Source organism: Globicephala melas, chromosome 7, assembly GCF_963455315.2.
Source record: "Globicephala melas chromosome 7, mGloMel1.2, whole genome shotgun sequence".
In the NCBI taxonomy this organism is placed as follows: domain Eukaryota; kingdom Metazoa; phylum Chordata; class Mammalia; order Artiodactyla; family Delphinidae; genus Globicephala; species Globicephala melas.
The window spans coordinates 58,350,568-58,370,628 of record NC_083320.1 but is presented as its reverse complement, the minus strand read 5'-3'; the positions used below and the strand labels follow the sequence as shown (position 1 = coordinate 58,370,628).

Genomic DNA, 20,061 nt, shown 5'->3' with positions numbered 1-20,061 from the left:
AATTGGAAGTTACAGTTTAATAGATACAGAGTTTCAATTTGGGAAAATGAAAAAGTTCTGGAGATGGATGGTGGTGATGGGTGCACAACATGTGAATGTACTTAACATCACTGAATTGTACACTCAAAAATGGTTAAAACTGCAAATTTTATGTTATGAACACTTTACCACAATTTTTTTTAATTTATAATTAAAAAAATGTAGAAATTAAAAATCTAAGTTCACAAGAAAAACAATGAAGCAGCATTAAAAATAACAGTCTATTTGCACTCACACAGAATGATCGTTTATTTAAACTCCAAAATAATTCTTTAAGTACAGTATTACAATCCCCATTTTACATGAGAAAACTGAGGTTCAAAGACAAGGTGTTACTTTTGCACAGTTACACAGCTAGAAAGTAAGAACTGACAGTTACACTGGTTTGATTCTAAAACCCACATTCGTTCCACTTTACTCTAGGCACTAGACTGAAATAGCAGAAAAATAAAATAGTTGCTTTATGCTAACATGATTCTGATTTATTTTCCCTTTCATTATTATCTTTAATGTCATTTAAACAGTAACTAATTTTTAACAGACCACTTTGAAAAGTATATCCTGAACGTCATACCTCTGCGTTTCTGCTTCAAAGTGAATGAAGGCTAGTTTTTTTGGTTCATAAAAAAGCTAACTCAGCTTATGTGAATAACTAACCTATTAAGGAAATGTGGATAGTTTGCTTCAAAAAACTTTTAAAATAAACAAACACGGTATTTAGCTTTTTAAAACAAAATCTTCACAACAAAATTTTCCATAAAAGTGATATATACTAAGTATAATGGGTATCTGTTTTGTTTTCAAAAGCAGTTAATCCATTAAGTAATTTTTAGAATGTTAATTTCTATTTATTTTTTCCCAAACACTGGGAACTGTTATTTTTCTTTCTCAATGACATGATCAAGTAAGGAAAAGCAAAAACAAAAAAAAAAAAGGAAAATTATGAATTCATAAAGAATTTCTGTTCTATAGTTAATACATATAACTAGCAATGTATAACATACCCATATCTAGTCAGAGTTGTTTATCCAAAATCATAGGTGCCACACGGCAAAAGTATGGAGAAATTCCCACTTTTTAAAAGTTTTTAGTTTTTTAAATCATGCAAACCATTAAAAAAATGTTCTGTATGGTTCAAGAAACCTGAAAAGCAGTCAGCTGAAGAGTAACACATCTGGATCAAGAAATAATTTCTGCAGAATTTCAAAAGTTCAAAATACTTTGGGAAAGGGGGAATAATTAAGTAGGAAGATGATTATTTCGAACATCATCAACATTCAAAAACAGTTTGACACTTAGACCAAAGAAAGGAATATATACCTCAGATAAATAACTGCAGGCACATGAAAAAATGCTCAACATCGCTAATTATTTGAGAAATGCAAATCACAACTACAATGAGGTATCACCTCATTCCAGTCAGAATGGCCATCCTCAGAAAGTCTACAAATAATAAATGCTAGAGAGGGTGTGGAGAATAAGGAAACCTCCTACACTACAGGTGGAAATATAAACTGGTACAGCCACTATGAAGAACAGTATGGAGGTTCCTTAAAAAACTAAAAGCAGAGTTACCATATGAACCTGCGATCCCACTCCTGGGCATATATCTAGAGAAAACCATAATTTGAAAATCTACATGCACCCCAATGTTCACTGCAGCACTATTTACAATAGCCAAGACATAAAAATAACCTAAATGTCCATCAACAGATGAATGGATAAAGAAGATATAGTGTATAGTATCTATGTGTGTGTGTGTATATATATATATATATGTGTGTGTGTGTGTGTGTGTGTGTACACACACACACACACACACACACAGGAATATTACTCAGCCGTAAATAAAGAATATTGCCATTTGCAGCAACCAACATGGATGGACCTAGAGATTATCATACTAGGTGAAGTTAAGCCAGACAGAGAAAGACAAATATCATATGATATTGCTTATATGTGGAATCTTAAAAAAAAAAAAGATACAAATGAACTTATTTACAAAACAAAAATAGACCCACAGATAACAGAGCAATGCAAAAAGTTTCTAAAACCAGGGATTGTGAGACCAAAGCTATAGTCACGTGAATTTTAGACCAAGAATTTTCAAACTGTTAAATGTTGCCTTTATGTTGGAAATAAATGTCTTCAGAAACTTGAAAAAAAAAAAAAAGATCAACAGACATAGGAAACAAACTTATGATTACCAAAGGGGAAGTGGGGTGGGAGGAGAGGGGTAAATTAGGAGTTTGAGGTTAACATATACATAAAACAGATAACCAACAAGGACCTACTGTATAGCACAGGGAACTATACTCAATATTCTGTAATAACCTATAAGGGAAAAGAATCTAAAAAAGTATATATATATATATATATATACACACACACACACATATATATATACACACACACACATATATATACATGTATATATGTATGTATAACTGAATCACTGTGCTGTACACGTAAAACTAACACATTATAAATCAACTATATTTCAATAAAAAATTAAAGAAATTTAATGAGACCTCAAAAAAACTTTAAAAATACAATAAAACAAAAGTATGAAAAAAAACATTAAAAATGCAACTCAACTGAATAACTCCTGTAAACACTTTAATCTGCCTCCCTGCCCCAAGTCTCCATTCAAAATTTTATACTTAAGTCATCAGAGAAGAAAATCCTTAATATAGTGGACATGGTGAATCCCCAGCTACCTCCCAGGATCTTTTCCATCACTTCTACTCCTCGTTATTAATCCTATCCACGCTGACAATTCCTTCATTGTGCTAGGGCCTTTGAAACAAGCCATTTACTCTGAATAATCAATCTCTCCTTCCCTCCTGCTGCTAACTTATTAGCCCTCACCCAACCTTTACCTCTCAGCAAAATCATCACTTCCTCAAGGTAACACCACACACACACACACACACACACATACTGTCTCTGTTCTCTGTACGCAACTGGAGAATGACATCTAGTGTCCATGTGACCATTTATTCAATGTCTGTCTCCTCCACTGGACTGTAAACTCCATAAAGGAGGGTCATTTTCTTTTTACTCACCATTACATCCCTTAGAATCTAGCACACTAAAAAGAGAAGCTCCACAAATAATGTGTCAAATGAATAAAACAGAGTGGTCTAAAGATTCAAAGTCATTAAGAGGTACAAACAACTAGGTATAAAATAAGTAAGTTACAAGGATGTAATGTACAGTACAGGGAATATAGTCAGTATTTTATATCTTTATATGAAGTGTAATACATAAAAATATTGAATCACTATATTGTACACCTGAAACTATATTTTGTAAGTCAACTATACTTCAATTAAAAAGAGTGCTTGTTAAAATAACTAGATTTAAAAGTTAAAAAAAATAGATTTAAAGCCAACAAACCTGTCAGAATAACTATTTACATTTAAAACAAGTATAAATTTTTGATGCAAGGTATATATTTACATCCATCTAATAACCAAGGGAAATAAACAAGGTGAGGGGAAAATTAACCTTTAAGAATCAAACTAACGGAGAGAAACATAACATTAATAAATTAAAACTCTGTAATAACCACAACTTACCATTAAAAATTTTTTCTCTCTGTTTTCAGAAGTTCTAATGAAAAGCTTTACAGTGCCCTGAACACACGAATACATATCATCCTACACTGTCCCTTTCCTTAGTAGTTTAAACCAACTGTATAAAACAAAAATAGATGACTTCCCTAGTGGCACAGTGGTTAAGAATCCGCCTGCCAATGCAGGGGACACAGGTTCGATCCCTGGTCTGGGAAGATCCCACATGCCATGGTGCAACTAAGCCCGTGCGCCACAACTACCGAGCCTGTGCTCTAGAGGCTGCGAACCACAACTATCGAGTCCACGTGCCACAACTACTGAAGCCTGCATGCCTAGAGCCCGTGCTCCGTAACAAGAGAAGCCACTGCAATGAGAAGCCCTCGCATCACAACAAAGAGTAGCCCCCACTCGCCGCAACTAGAGAAAGCCCGTGAGCAGCAATGAAGACCTAATGTAGCCAAAAGTAAATTAATTAATTAATTTTTAAAAATAGAGAAACTAAAAGATATTAACATAAAAAATGGATTTTTCACACCAAAATTAAAATGAAGTAAAGAAATAAAACAAGTTTCAAACATGCTAATAATAAGCAAATAAGTAAACAATTCACAAGTACGTCTTTTTTTAAGTCCAAATACAATAATGTAATTACACATTTATTAACATTATTAATCAATATCTGTTTCCACCACTAGACTAGAAGCTTCATAAAACGAGAAACTGTATTAGATTCTGCTACCCACTATATATTTCCAACACCCAGAACAGAAAAAACATTTACTATTTAATTAACGAATATTAAATAAACAAATGAACTGCATTTCTGGTGACTTTAAGACGTTTGAAGAAAATAACCTTTATAAAGAGTAATATTAAAGATAAAATTTTATTTCACACTCATATTTAATAACCAGTTGAAGATGAAAATATACCATAATTTGGAATTAAAGAATTCTCACTTTTCATAGCTTCAAAGTAATCACTTTATCCTTTTATTCTCTTCAAGTCTTTGTTATTGCCTGTAATTCTACAAAGGTTTTTAAAAAATTCTTGTTATAAATGTATCATTCTGTGTTCTGTGCACTATACAATAATATATACTGTATTTCATCAATTCTAAGGTGCATATTTTCACAGTTTAACATATTTCAAATCAATCACTATAAGAAAGCATGTTACCTAGTTTAACTGGATTTTTTTCCCTTTCTTAACAACAATATCTTTAGCCTGAATGAAATACAATAAAGTATGTATGCTCCTAACCAAATTCATTTTTCCCCTAAAGGTTAGAAAAACATATCAGATGAATATTATACAAGAGACAACAAAACCAAAGACTTTATTACATATATGAATGGTTTCAGGCTATTCTCAGGAACTTATCATCACCCGAAACTGCTCCAGCTCTGAAAATTTTAAGTCAAATATCCCTCTCAACCACACACCCGCTTACAGCCAACATACCTGGTCCTGAACCTCATCAGGAAATAGATCCTTCCACTTTTCAGTCCTTTCCTACCTTCACTGCTACCCTATGGTAAGCTCTATCCCACACATCAGTTCAATCACTCACACCCCAACCTTCAGTTCTCTTGGCCCCCATCCTCCTGTCATACCTGCCCTATCAAGACTACTTCCTTAAAGACATCCCTATCTGGATGTCCCTGGTACACATTCAAAAAACTGTCCCAAACTGAACTCTTTGACTCTGCCAAGACTTGCTGCTCCTTCTGTATTTAACATCTCAGTGAGTAGCATCAAGAGTCATTCAATTGGCCCAGTCCAGAAACCCAGTTGTCACACTTGATTCTACCCTCTCTTTGAAACTCTCACATCAGTCACCAGAACCAGTGAAAAAACAAACTGTCAGGAAAACAGAGGCTCCCGCCAATGTACAGACATTAGGTAACACTACTCAACATAACTGAAACCCCACACACACAAACATATAACCTTATTCTTTGCCTACATTCCAAACCCTTCCAGAAGGTGTCTCCAAACCTTCATCCAAGTAAAGCTACCTAGACCAGTACTTCTCAAACTACCTGTTATGGGCTTTTGTAAAATACAATAAAAATGAATTACTAGGCAAATGAATTTTTTAAAAGACATACATAAATACTAGCACAATATTTTAATTAAATTCAAATGACCAAAAAATTACTCAAATTTTCTAAATGCTCACTCTCAATTGTTTATAGTTATCTGTCAAGGGCCAGTAACAAACAAAAGCACTGAACCAGACCCCACCTCTAATTTATGTTTCCTTCGTTTGCTCATTATAATATTATTAATATTATTACCATAAAGTACAGTCTTGACCTGAGCCTTAACCTAAAACTTTCTATTTTGTCAGAGAATTACTTTGTTCTTGGTTCACTTCTACAGTCAAAAGAACACAAACCAACATATAGTTCTACTTATTTTCTCTCTGCTTTATATCCCTCTCTCCATCAAGGACTAGCTGATCTATAGTCTCTCCTTAATCCTTTCATCTTTAGTAAATAACCTGGATGATTTTCTTTCCTCTGAAGTAACGGTATCCCCTCCTCTATCAATTCTGCCTTTACAACACATGGAAAAGCAAAAATGCAGACAAATTCCACAAGTTAAGAAAATTTCAAAATGCCTTTACAATCAACAAAAGTACTTCTGCATAAAAACACTTTTCAATGGGTCTAATCCAGAATGGGATAAAATTCAATTACAAAATGACAGCAACACAGCATATTACTATGGAATAAGCCTTCTCATATGGAGATGATACTTAATCACATTAAGTCACAATCAACAGACAAATCCACAATTCACCTTGTGAAGCTAAGCAAACTTTATTTTATTAATTATTTATTAATTTTACTTTCACAATAATGGAAAGAAAACACGGATCATAATGAAATCAATCAATTAAATAAACAACTGTACTTACGTGTTAGATGAAAGATTCCATCACAGGCACTAATATGAGATAAAAAGGCATTTCCCAGGCCTTGCCCATTGTGAGCTCCTTTCACAAGGCCAGCAATATCCACTACATTTAGAAAAGCAGGAATTTTGCTGAAAAACAAAAGATGATTTTAATATAAAATAGTACTAAGAACCTGTTTATTAACCAAATGGCTTTCCCAAACATGTTACATGAATTAATTCTTTCCTTTCTAGAACAATGTTTATTAGACTCTCAAATGAATTAAAAAAATTTAAACAAGAAATAATCTTTTAAAACATTAGGACTTTCTGGGGCTTCCCTGGTGGCGCAGTGGTTAAGAGTCCGCCTGCCGATGCAGGGGACACGGGTTTGTGTCCCGGTCCGGGAAGATCCCACATGCCGCGGAGCGGCTGGGCCCGTGAGCCATGGTCGCTGAGCCTGTGCGTTCGGAGCCTGTGCTCCGCAACGGGAGAGGCCACAACAGTGAGAGGTCCGCGTACCGCAAAAAAAATTAGGACTTTCGGGCTTCCCTGGTGGCGCAGTGGTTGAGAGTCCGCCTGCCAATGCAGGGGACACGGGTTTGTGTCCCGGTCCGGGAAGATCCCACATGCCGCAGAGCGGCTGGGCCCGTGAGCCATGGCCGCTGAGCCTGCGCGTCCGGAGCCTGTGCTCCGCAATGGGAGAGGCCACAACAGTGAGAAGCCCGCGTACCGCAAAAAAAAAAAAAAAAAAAAATTAGGACTTTCTTACCTAGGAAAATGAAGGGAAAACATTTTAAAGCAGAACAGATGTTTTTATTGTTACTCTAAAAACTAAAACTCATATCATTAATTTTATTATACTGGCACATGCACACATACACAAAAGCAGAGAACATTTAAACAGTATACTGATACAAGTCAAGGTAATCATCATAGAATGAGCCAACGTACTCAACAGATACTTTGTGCCAGGAACTGGACTAAGTGCTTTACATGTATTATCATTCTAAAGTTCAAACTTACTCTATAAGATGGGTGTTATTTATTAAACCCACTTTACAGATGAGGAAATTAAGCCATAGAGGAGTTAAGAAATCTATTGCACACAGGATCACTCAGCTAATAGTGACCAAAACTGCTATTCAAATATAGGATATCTGGGTTTGCATTTAATCACCATATAGGTTTTACAGCCCCAAAATGCACATGTAATGATGTGAACCAATTGTCAGCATAGTAATAACGTAGTTGTTAACAACAGCAGCAGAATTAGACACAGTAAAGTAACAGTTAACACAAATTAGAAAACAAGAAAACCAGTCAGCCATGTAGAAATGGAGATTAAAGCATATGAGTAAATAAAGCTACTTTCAATGTCATATGACAAAGGTGTACGGTATATGCATTTATGTATCCTTTGTCAATTTTCAGAGTATTCATTTTTCAGAATGTCAGTTTTATTACATGATAAAATACAACATAAAAGTTCCACAAGGGCTTCCCTGGTGGTGCAGTGGTTGGGAGTCCGCCTGCCGATGTGGGGGACATGGGTTCGTGCCCCGGTCCGGGAGGATCCCACGTGCCGTGGAGCGGCTGGTCCCGTGAGCCATGGCCGCTGAGCCTGCGCGTCTGGCGCCTGTGCTACGCAGCGGGAGGGGCCACGGCGGGGAGGGGCCACGGCGGTGACGGGCCCGCAAACCGCAAAAAAAAAAAAAAGTTCCACAAAATGCTTTCCTATTATCTGCATGGAAACTGAGTCCTTTTAAAATAACTGTTCTATAAAAAATTTTTATACAAATAGAAATTACTTCATAACTGGTACCAGCAAATCCACAGAAAACATACATAAGATGGGGTTAAGTTTTTGGTGACTACTGTGGTTGCCTCTCCAGCATCCTTTGCCCCTTCTCTTGATGACTATTGACTGTCATTTGGCTAGCCATACCTCGCCAGTGTAGCCTGGAGCTTTGAAAAAGCTGGCTCTACACCTAACTCTAGAAGGGGGCATGTAGCTTGCGCCTATACTAAGCAGCTTAATCTCATTCCCTAGGCACAATTAATGATTCTAGGACCTCTGCCTTGCCCCATTTGCCTAGAAAGGCTTAAGGAGAGATTTGCCAGAGAGGGTTAAGAGGATTCTTGAATAGAAGATCGTCAGTCCTCTGACAGGGCTTCTAGAAGCAAACCGCTCTTCCTTCACTCTGAACAAGGATGAGAAAGTATACAGTTCCAAGATTTGAGAGTTCCAAATGATTTGGTCATTTGAGATGACCAAAGGGGAAGGCGATCTTATGATCAAGCTGATAAAGTAAGTAAAATGGAGAGGGGAACAAAGCCAGGTCCTTGATGACACAACTGAGGTGCTGAAACCAACACAAAATACCATGCTACCTGTTACTAACTCAATAAATCAATTTTTAAGTCCATATGTTAGGTGCAACCAAACTCATCTAAATAATATAACTTCTAACAACTAAAACATATCACCCATATGATAAATACAAAGTACAGTAGCATAGATATGAGAGGAAAGGCCCTGAAGTTGAAGGAAGAAGTCGGGGGTTCTAGCCCTGGTTGACATTAACTATCTGTATGACCTTGAGCAAATCATTTCACCTTTCTGGGCTTCCGTTCCTTTTATAAGGAAACCACACAGGACAATCTATAGCTCTGAGATTCTGTTTTCTAATGAAAATGAGCTTCTTAATTCTGATTCTTGATTTAAGGCCAGGATAAAGGTTTAAACCATTAATATATCTCAAAAAATAAAAACTTGAGCCCTAATTCAAAGATTTTCTATATACTGTACCAATGATTTTAAGACTACTTTATGTTTTTAGACCTTATGAAACTTTCTTGAAATTAAAATAAGGTTTAAAATCTTTTTAATCACTATGATATAATGAACACAGAATACCAAAAACATTTATAAGTCTTTCTTCAATAGAAACAAATGAAAATGATGAGGAGGATTTTTCTTCCATCAAAAAAACAAACAAAAAACCTGGAAACTTCCAATATAACAGGTAAGTTTGGGGTTGCAAGAAGAAAAACTATGAATTACTGTCAATTCTTCCTTATTTGCTTGACCACAAAGAGGACAAAATTAAGTTATGGAAAAAATGAAGATGGGTTCCCATTCAACTTTTGTATTTCCATAAAGGTGTTTAATCAATGTTTACCAGTAAAGCAAAAGAAATTTTGAGAAATTAATTCCCTCACTGCCTAAAATTTCAATAAATTTGAAGTCCATGAGCTTTATTATTGATTTTTTTTTTAATAACATGACATTTATTTATTTATTTGGTTGCATTGGGTCTTAGCTGTGGCAGGCGGGCTCCTTAGCTGCATCTCACAGGCTCCTTAGTTGCGGCACGTGTGTCCCTTAGTTGTGGTAGGCGGGCTCTTTAGTTGCAGTAGGCGGGCTCCTTAATTGTGGTATGCGAACTCTTAGTTGCGGCATGCATGTGGGATCTAGTTCCCTGACCAGGGAGCAAACCCAGGTCCCCTGCACTGGGAGCTCAGAGTCTTAACCACTACACCACCAGGGAAGTCCCTCCAAGAGCTTTATTATTGTTGTTGTTCTCTTCATGTCTCTGGAGAATTTCAGCAGTGTCACATGACCACACAGCCCCTCAGTGGCAAAGGCTCACACAAGGAGAGAGTCAGAGTGGGCAGAGAAGGCAGCACAACAGCAGCTGGGGCCTGGACAAGGAAGGCATCTGGGCAGGAGAGCAGCCCAGCAACAGGCAGGGCCCAAGCCAGGAGAGTGTCCAACCTGGGCAACAACCTGGTGGGTTCAAGGGATTTGCAACATATAAAGGGACTGAGCAAATAAGCACATTATGGGGACAACTGGAGAAAGCTAAATGGAATCTGTGAATTAGATGATAATATTAGATCATTGTCAATGTCCTGATTATGATGGTTTACTGTGGTTATGTAGGCGAGTGCCTATACTTAGCAAATACAAACTGAAGAATTAAAGTGCAATGTGGCATCATGTCTGCAAGTTATTTTCAAAGGTTCAGAGAAATTTGAGTGAAAGGCATACAAACATTCTACATATAATTTTGCAGCTTTTATATAAAATTGAAATCATTTAAAAATAAAAAGTTTTTAAAAAGGATTCAGAAGTCAGCTTGAGGAGCCAATTTGAGGGATATAATTTGAGCTATATCCAATGACTGTGACATATTATAACCAAGTGAGTAACAATGATATGAATGAATAAATGAAAACAAGAAAGCTCTTCTTACAGCAGAATGTCAACTAATAAATGAAGGAGATGGTGGAATTACAAAATCATCATGTGACAATCATCACAGTAATAATTAATTCATAAAAAAATCAATAGATGCTAAAACTAGAGGATGAAAGTAAGAGAAGTAAATAAATTTGGTATATATTCTGTAGTTAGAACTCATAGGAATTGCTGATAGATTGGATGTAGGGGTGAGGAAAGAAAAGAATCAAGGATAGATCTTGGGCTTTAACTTAAGCAACTGAAGAAATAATAGTACTATTTATTGAATTATAAACGTCTTGAGGAAGAACAAATTTGACACAGGCAGGGTGAAATCAAGTCCATTTAGGACATGTAAAATCGGAGGCACCTGTTTAGCCTTCTAAGTGTCAGTGTCAAGCAGGCGGTTAGATACACATCTAGAGTTCAACAGAGTTCAGGGCTGGAGACAAAAATTGGGGATTTATCACCACATTCAAAATAGTGAAAAACTAAAAGCAAACTAAATTCTCAATAATAGGGAAATGGTAAATAATCTGTGCACATTCATATAACATAGTACTAAACATTATATTAGAAATTATTATTTATTTAAATCTGTACTTTTTAATCTAGAAAAATATTAATGATACCCCAAGTAAAAATATATCAAAAGTATGGAAGGATCTACCTCAAAAGTATTTATATCTATTATATCAAGGTAGAAGTATAGGTGATTTTTACTCCTCTCTTTATACATTTCCATATTGTCTGAACTTCCTACAATAAAACTGTATTATCTTACTTTTTCTAATTAAAGATATAATACATGCTGTTATAAAAACTTCAAACAGAGAGAACTACAAGAAATGAAGAAAAAAATGACCTAAAAATTCCATTCCCCAGAGATAACCATCAATTAGTTTGTGATCTTCAGTTCATACATTTTCCTATGAATACACACATACATGTATCATTTTACATGAATGGAATCACATAATACAGACTAATTACTCCCTCTACCTCACACTCCCCAGAAAAAAATAACTTCAATGTTAACAATGGATGTATCCTTCCTCACCCTTCTCCAGGTTCTAGGTTACTTTTATAATCACCCAAAACAATAATGCTACATTAATTTTGAAATAAACAACACAACCCTTCTACATAATTTTAAATATATCACTTATATATATTTACTCAATCTATACAGGGCCAACCACATGAACAATGGCATAAAGATTCTTCTTACCTTGCTGGTTTGTGGTACTGGCAAAGAAAGTCAAACCTTTCATCTGGCACAGGTACTCTGCTCTCATTAGGATCAATAGTGCAGAATGGGAAGTTTTCTGCTGAAGCTTGACTATTGGTTAATACATTGAAGAAAGTAGATTTCCTAAAATGAATAAAAACGATTTCAATCAATTCTTAGGCTAACACTGAGAAAAAGCTATCTCACTCTAATTTCAATGCTCAAATAAAATCCATAAGGATTATAAAACCAATCTGGGAATGCAGGGTGGGGGGTAGGGCGGGGAATACATTTTTACTAACAGAAACAAATGAAATTTACAACAATGCAGCTCATGATTTACAATTAAGTTATGCTCCTCTCTCAGTCTATTTGGAACGTGAAAAGCATCTCCCCAAAGAATCTTTGTTATAAATGATAACTAGTCTCACAACACACCACAAAATCTATTTTACTCCTAAAGTACCTGGAATACCAGTATCATTTCACCTGTATCTAGTATAATCTTCTCTGGCATAAATGTAGAGAGGTGTGCATTGAGTTAGGTCAATCACTTCACAAGCATTGGCTAATTGTCTAATAGGAAATGGGAGTTTGGAGCTCAGACTCCCTTCTAATTGTTAGTGCATAAGGATTACTGGTAATCTAGAACTGTGAATGGTGGATTGTGAAAGTCAAAATGTGAATTTTTTCCAAGGTATAATTTTAATCAAGAAAAAGCTATTAAAAATGAAAGAACTGTTCACTAATTTTCTGTTATCTGATTTTTATCAGATAATACACACTCAGAGAATGCCAACTCGTATTACTATTCTATCTTTTCCAAACACTTTTTAAGGTAAAAATGTCTCCCAGATGAGCTCTAACCCTATATTCATCAGAAGTTTATACTTGCTACAGTTAGTTCATCTGACTGAATTTTAAATCAGAGAACCAGTCCTTTTTTTTTTTTTTTAAATTCTGAGACCCTTTTAAAAGAGTAATGAACAGGGACTTCCCTGGTGGTCCAGTGGTAAAGAATCCACCTTACAATGCAGGGGACGTGGGTTCAATCCCTGGTCAGGGAACTAAGATCTCACATGCCACGGGGCAACTAAGCCAGCACGCCACCACAACTACTGAGCTCGCATGCCTCAACTAGAACCCCCAAGCAGCAAACTATACAGCCCACCCACTCTGGAACCCGCACGCCACAACTACAGAGCCCACACACCCTGGAGCCAGTGCACCACAACTAGAGAGGAGAAAACCCACACGCCACAACTAGAGAAAAGCCCGCGCACTACAACAAAGAGCCTGTGCGCCACAACTAAGACCCAACGCAGCCAAATATAAAAATTTTTTTAAAAAGCCATCTCTGGGCTTCCCTGGTGGCGCAGTGGTTGAGAACCTGCCTGCCGATGCAGGGGACACGGGTTCGAGTCCTGGTCTGGGAAGTTCCCACATGCCGCGGAGCAACTAGCCCCGTGAGCCACAATTACTGAGCCTGCGCGTCTGGAGCGTGTGCTCCGCAACAAGAGAGGCCACGATAGTGAGAGGCCCGCGCACTGCGATGAAGAGTGGCCCCCGCTTGCCACAACTAGAGAAAGCCCTCGCACAGAAACGAGGAGCCAACACAGCCATAAATAAACAAATAAATAAATAAATTAAAAAATAATAATAATAAATAAAAAAAATAAAAAGCCATCTCTAAGACACCCTCTAAAAATAAAATAAAATAAAATAGTAATGAACAAAAGGCAACAAGGAAGGCTTACCTAAATACTACTGGTGAGAAGGATGGTTTGGCAACGATATATTAACTTGAACCTGCCCATAGGTCTTTAAGATATTGCTCTTATATCACATTCAGACTAAATATTTAGGATTAAAGTAGAAAAGTTTCCAAAAACAGACACTTAAATCATTACTGGTTACTTAGAGTACCAATGGTCAAATCAGTAGCTTTCAAATGCTTGCCTATAACAGACTCAGCTGAGAATTTAAAGGCATGCACTACCAGGCCTCTTTCCAGATTTGGTGTAGGCCCCAGTATTTTAACTCAGCTAACAACTCACTGAATAATACTAACTGTTGTAGAATTTATATTGGTAACCTCTAAGAGCCTGGTAACAATCCCAGAACTCTAGGAATGATGATTAAGAGGAAATTACTAGTTCTTATAGAGATAGCTTTTCTTTTCAATCCTGTTAAGATAAATGTCATAGTACTTAATTTAAAATAGTCTGTATATTTATCAAGTTATAGTCCATCTATTTCAAGAAAGACACTGAAGATTAATACAATTTTAAAAATTAATATATAAAATAAGGCAGATAATTTTTAAAAAGAAAACTCACATTCAAATTATGAGCTTTAAATGCCATGTCCATTAAAAATAACGAGGACTTCTTGGAGAAATTACTAGTTCCAGGTCTGGGACCAGAAGTATACAAGATGAATCTCAAACAATTTTTCCCCAAGGGAAAACAAGGAACCTACTGAAGGCCATAGAGTCCTATCAGAAGCACTCTGGAGCCAATCTGAATAGGCCCACAGGCCAAAGATGGGTCAATCTGAGCATCTTTAAGGATAGCTACAATGAACTATAACAAATCAAATAACTTCATATCGATGAGCTGTTAATAATCCTCAACAAGACAAAATCAAAAAAAAGAAAAAAAAAACCCTCTCTGGCTACCTTTTAATGATGCTAGGTGATTGATTCTTCTGATAACCGTTGAGTAAAACATTCATTGTCTTTCCTATATAAACTGCACTTTTAGAGTAACAAAGAGTTGATGAAGAAAAGATTCTTTTATAGACATATTCCAGCCAATAAATGAAAAAAGAATAAAAAACTTAGAATACCACCATTTTGCAACCACTAAGGAACTAATGAATTGGGTAATTATCACCAATGATCATTAACTGTCTCCCCCCCAAAAAGTACCTCCTAACAATTATGTACACCATCTTTCAAGTATTCCTGACATAAAAAAATTATATGATCAAAAATTATCTGAAACTTACCTGATCAAGCCTTTAGATATTACTGTCACTTAACAGAAAATACAGAGGACAGGAGAACATATTAAATGACACCACATAGATGCAATTAAGAAAATTTGGACTTTGGAAAATTCTGTAAGACTAACATCCAGATTTCTCTAACAAGTCAACTGGTGGAGGGAGGAAATTCTGCTTCTGGGTGAGATGCAAAAGCTAACAGCAGACTAGAACTCTCACCCAAAACTAGAAAAGCCATTTAAATGCAGGATACAGAAAGTATCTGTTTGAAGGGGCTAAGAATCTGGAAATGGGACATTTGCCCATTCTAGGCAAAGTAAGGCGGCCAAGAATCCAGGGATCTCTCTTATGCAAGAACAGCTTTACTCGCGTAAGCTGATGCTGAAGTACAGGGAACCCAGCAAAGAATTAGAAGACTTGGAGGATGGACCTCAAGAACACGACCAGTTTTCCCCTCAGGATATTGCTCACAAAAGGGAGAATTACAAAAGTGTACTGAAGTAAATGAACTGGAGAGTAATATGCTCCATACCTTATTCCCCTCCCTACACAAAAATAAAACATAAAAAGTGATACTTAGGTTGCCAAAACAATCCATAAGTCCTTATTTACCGAAAATGTAAGTAAAGGGAATTCCCTGGCGGTCCAGTGGTTACAATTCCGCGCTTCCACTGCCAAGGGCGCGGATTCAATCCCTGGTCAGGGAACTAAGATCCCAGAAGATGCGCAGTGCAGCCAACGAATAAAAATAAAAAATTAAAAAAATAAAATGTAACTAAAATATTGCATACCTGCAATAAAAATATTACAAAATAATGGTACAATAAAAATACTTCAAGGAAAATTTAAATATATTAATTAATCCACTTACAAGACATTTGTGCCTTTCTTGGGGGACAAAAAAAGTGCAGTTGTATTTTTGTACACTGTAGATAAAAAACTGCTCATTGCTATTACCACAGTCACAGTAATTGCAATATAAAAAGTCCAGGGGCTTCCCTGGTGGTGCAGTGGTTGGGAGTCCGCCTGCCGATGCGGCGGACATGGGTTCGTGCCCCAGTCCGGGAGGATCCCACATGCCGCGGAGTGGCTGGGCCTGTGAGCCATGGCCGCTGAGCCTGCGCGTCTGGAGCCTGTGCTCTGCAACGGGAGAGGCCACAACGGTGAGGGGCCCGCATACGGCCAAAAAAAAAAAAAAAAAAAGTCCATAGGGAGTTCATGGAGTTATTTTCAAATTTATTGGTTTTATTAAGTACTACATTTTTGACTGCCTACCTGGACAAAAATATGTTTAATACTAAAGAAAAAAGTTTATCCCTTAAAACATATTATACAGTAAAAATATAGAAAAGAAAGTCCCATTATCTCTTAGGCTAAAAAAATTCTTACATGCAGTCAAACTAAACATGGAAGACATCTCCATTTTCACAGATCAACTCATCTTGGACAGGATTTTAAATTTCATAAAGTCCAAGTAATCTGTACCTTCCAATAGCTTTGTAAGTACAAAAAAGTAAAAAGGAAGAAGGAAAAAGAAAATTTTCTAAGGATTATTAGTATAGCCTTTAGCGGCAAGTTAAGACATTTTGATCTATTCAAATCTATTAAAGAAAAGCCTTGCAAAAGCAAAGAATTTTAAAGTTTTGGCTTAAATTAGAGTGGTAAAGCCCATAAGGCTTTTTGTGAAATGAGAATTTTACACACACACACACATTCAGATCCCTTATAAGGTTATTATTGAAGCTTGAAAGTATAAGATTCAAAATTGTAGGGATCTCTCTTATGCAAGAACAGGTTTACATAAATATTATTTCAGCAATGATATCATTAAAAAAAAGAGTGGCTAGACTTAATGTATGCCCCCTCCACTTAAGACCTAAATACTTTATTTTTGAAATTATATATTTTACTATAATAAATAAATCTGACTGAATATATGTTTTATCTAAAACCTTATGCAAAATTACAATATGTATAGGGAAGTCAGGATACCAATGCAAACTCCCCCAGCATTCTGAATTAACCATTCATACAACACACAACCAAAAGCATGGAAAAAAGAATATTCTTTCGAAATGTTTTGAATTTACATGTAACTAAACTGTTTAAAAGTATCTATCTGCTAGATACAGAAAACAGAAATGACAGGAATAAATACCAATGTGTGTATACATATGTTAGTATAACCACATATTTTTCCTAATTCTATCAGGTGAGAGGGCTTAAAAGAAGTAACACCCCAGCAGTAGGATCACATCTAGAGCCCAGATCTTAGTTTCTAAATACCATTCTTCGATAAAAGAAACCAAGGGTCTCTGAAGACAAGGTTAGGACACAAAAAATACACTATTAGCCAGAAATATCTTACAGTGTCAGAGAGTAAGGAAATGCTTGAAAAGAAAAAAAAAAAAAGGAAAAAAAAAGAAAGGGAAAAAACAAAAAGAATGGAAAAAAAAGATGGAGGCATGTAAAAAGGACATAAAACGCAACTTAAAGGAGCTCCCAATGACCAAATCTGAACAATTTGAGCAACAAAATAAATACTGATAATATTGGATTAAAACCCAAAGAATAAAAAAAATTTCACTGAGTCTAAATAGAACTATATAAATGATTGAATAAATAACTAATTGTAGGGGGGAAAAAAAACATTCCATACAGAAGAATTCCAAATAATAAATGTAAAAGGAATAAAGGAAGTAGAATATCACCATTAGAACACCACACTAATCATTGCTGCAGGCAAAATCCACCAAGAAGTGATAAAGTTTAGCTGGGGAAACTTTAAGAAGAAACAGAATATTTAAATAGCCTCAAGATACCTTTCCCCCATAATACTAATTAATTACTGTGGTGATTTTAACAAATGTCCACAAATTCTTTGATACTTATTCCTTCAGGAGGTGGAGCTTAATTCCCCTCCCCTTGAGCATGGGTTGGACTTAGTGACTTGCTTCTAAGGAACAGCCTATCAAAAAGAAAAAGGATAATTTTACAGTGGAGAAATCTGGCAGACACCACCTTAACCAAATGATCAAGGTTAACATCACCAGTGACAAATCATGTTGCTATCATGTAGCCCCTCAATATGACACAATGAGAAAGGCACTTCACCTCCACAGTGTTCTTCCCAAAAGTCTATTGCATGATTTCTGATACCAAAATATATTATAAAACTACAGTAATCCAAATAGTGTGGAACTGACATAAAGATGGACCCATATACCAGTGGAACAGAATAGAGAGCCCAGAAATAAATCCTCCCATATACAGTCAGATAATCTTTGACAAGAGTATCAAGACCACACAATGGGGAAAAGACAGTCTCTTCAATAAATGACACTGAGAAAACTGGATAGCCACATGCAAAGGAATGAAGACCCTCACCTTACACCATACACAAAAATTAACTCAAAATGGATTACAGACCTAAAGGTAGAGCCTAAAACTATAAAAGTCACAGAGGAAATATAGGGGAAAAACTTTGTAACGCTGGATTTGGCAATTATTTCTGAGATATGACACCAAAAGGACACGCAACAAAAGCAAAATTAGAAAAAAAATGAGACTACCTCAAACTTAAAAACTGCACATCAAAGGAAACAATCAACAGAGTGAAAGGTAACCTACAGAATGGGAAAAAAATAATTGCAAATCACATGTCTGATAAAGAGTTAATATCCAGAATGTATAGAGAACTAGTATAACTTAACAACAACAACAAAAGTAACTGTAAAAAGTAACATTAAAAAGTAGCAAAGGACCTCAATAGACATTTCTCCACAGAAGATAAACAAATAGCCAAGAAACATACGAAAAGATGCTCAACATCACCAATCATCAGTAAAATGCAAATCAAAACCACAATGAGGTATCACCTCACACCCATTAAGACAGTCACTATCAAAAAAACAGAAAACAAGTGTTGGCCAAGACGTAGAGAAATTAGAACTCTGGTACACTGTTGGTGGAATGTAAAATGGTACAGCTGCTATGGAAAACAGTATGAAGGTTCCTCAACAAACTAAAAATAGAATTACCATGTGATCCAGCAACTCCACTTCAGGGTATTTACCCAAAATAATTAAAAGCAGGATCTCAAAGTGATATTTGCACACTCATGTTCACTTCAGCATTATTCACAATAACCAAAAGGTGGAAGCAGCCCTAATGTCTATCGACAGAGGAGTGGATAAAGAAAAAGTCCACAGCATGAGGAAACATCAAACTGGAATTGAGAGACATTATACAAAATACCTGAATAGAACTTTTCAAAAGTAAATGAAATTTTTCATGACCTTTAAAAGGTCTATACAGGAAAAGAAAAAGGACATTAGCAGGAAAACTGGTGAAATCCAAAACAGGCTATAGTTAATAGTAAATAAATAAATGAGCGAAAAAAAAAATCTGAAATTATATGATATAGCAACAGTGACCAGGCTTCAGGTTCAAGACGGTGGAGTAGAAGGACGGGCTCTCACTCCCTCTTGCAAGAGCACCAGAATCACAACTAACTGCTGAACAATCATCGACAGGGAGACACTGGAACTCACCAAAAAAGACACCCCACACCCAAAGACAAAGAAGAAACCACAATGAGACAGTAGGAAGGGCGCAAGCACAATAAAATCAAATCCCATAACTGCTGGATGGGTGACTCACAAATTGGAGAATACTTATACCACAGAATACTTATACTCCACCCAGTGGAGTGAAGGTTCTGAGCCCCACTTCAGGCTTCCCAACCTGGGGGTCCAGCAACGGGAGGAGGAACTCCCAGAGAATCAGACTTTGAGGCTAGCGGGATTTGATTGCAGGACTTTGACAGGAGTGGGGGAAAAAGAGACTCCACTCTTGGAGGGCACACACAAAGTAGTGTCCACATCAGGACCCAGGGGAAAGAGCAGTGACCCCTCAGGAGACTGAACCACACCTACCTGCTAGTGTTGGAGGGTCTCCTGCAGAGGCGGGGGTGGCTGTGTCTCACCATGAGAACAAGGACACTAGGAGCAGAAGTTCTGGGAAGTACTCCTTGGCAAGAGCTC

General features: G+C 36.4%; 1 protein-coding gene across 1 annotated transcript in view; it reads right to left on the bottom strand.

Moving 5' to 3' along the window:
• Positions 1 to 20,061, bottom strand: part of OLA1 (Obg like ATPase 1) — a 167,656-nt gene that overhangs the window by 130,105 nt on the left and 17,490 nt on the right. The window contains exons 3-4 of the mRNA XM_030851792.2: positions 12,008 to 12,151; positions 6,550 to 6,677 (exon numbers count right to left, since the gene is read on the bottom strand). Of these exons, the coding sequence (XP_030707652.1) occupies positions 6,550 to 6,677; positions 12,008 to 12,151 (272 nt within the window). The remainder of the gene's footprint in view (positions 1 to 6,549; positions 6,678 to 12,007; positions 12,152 to 20,061) is intronic.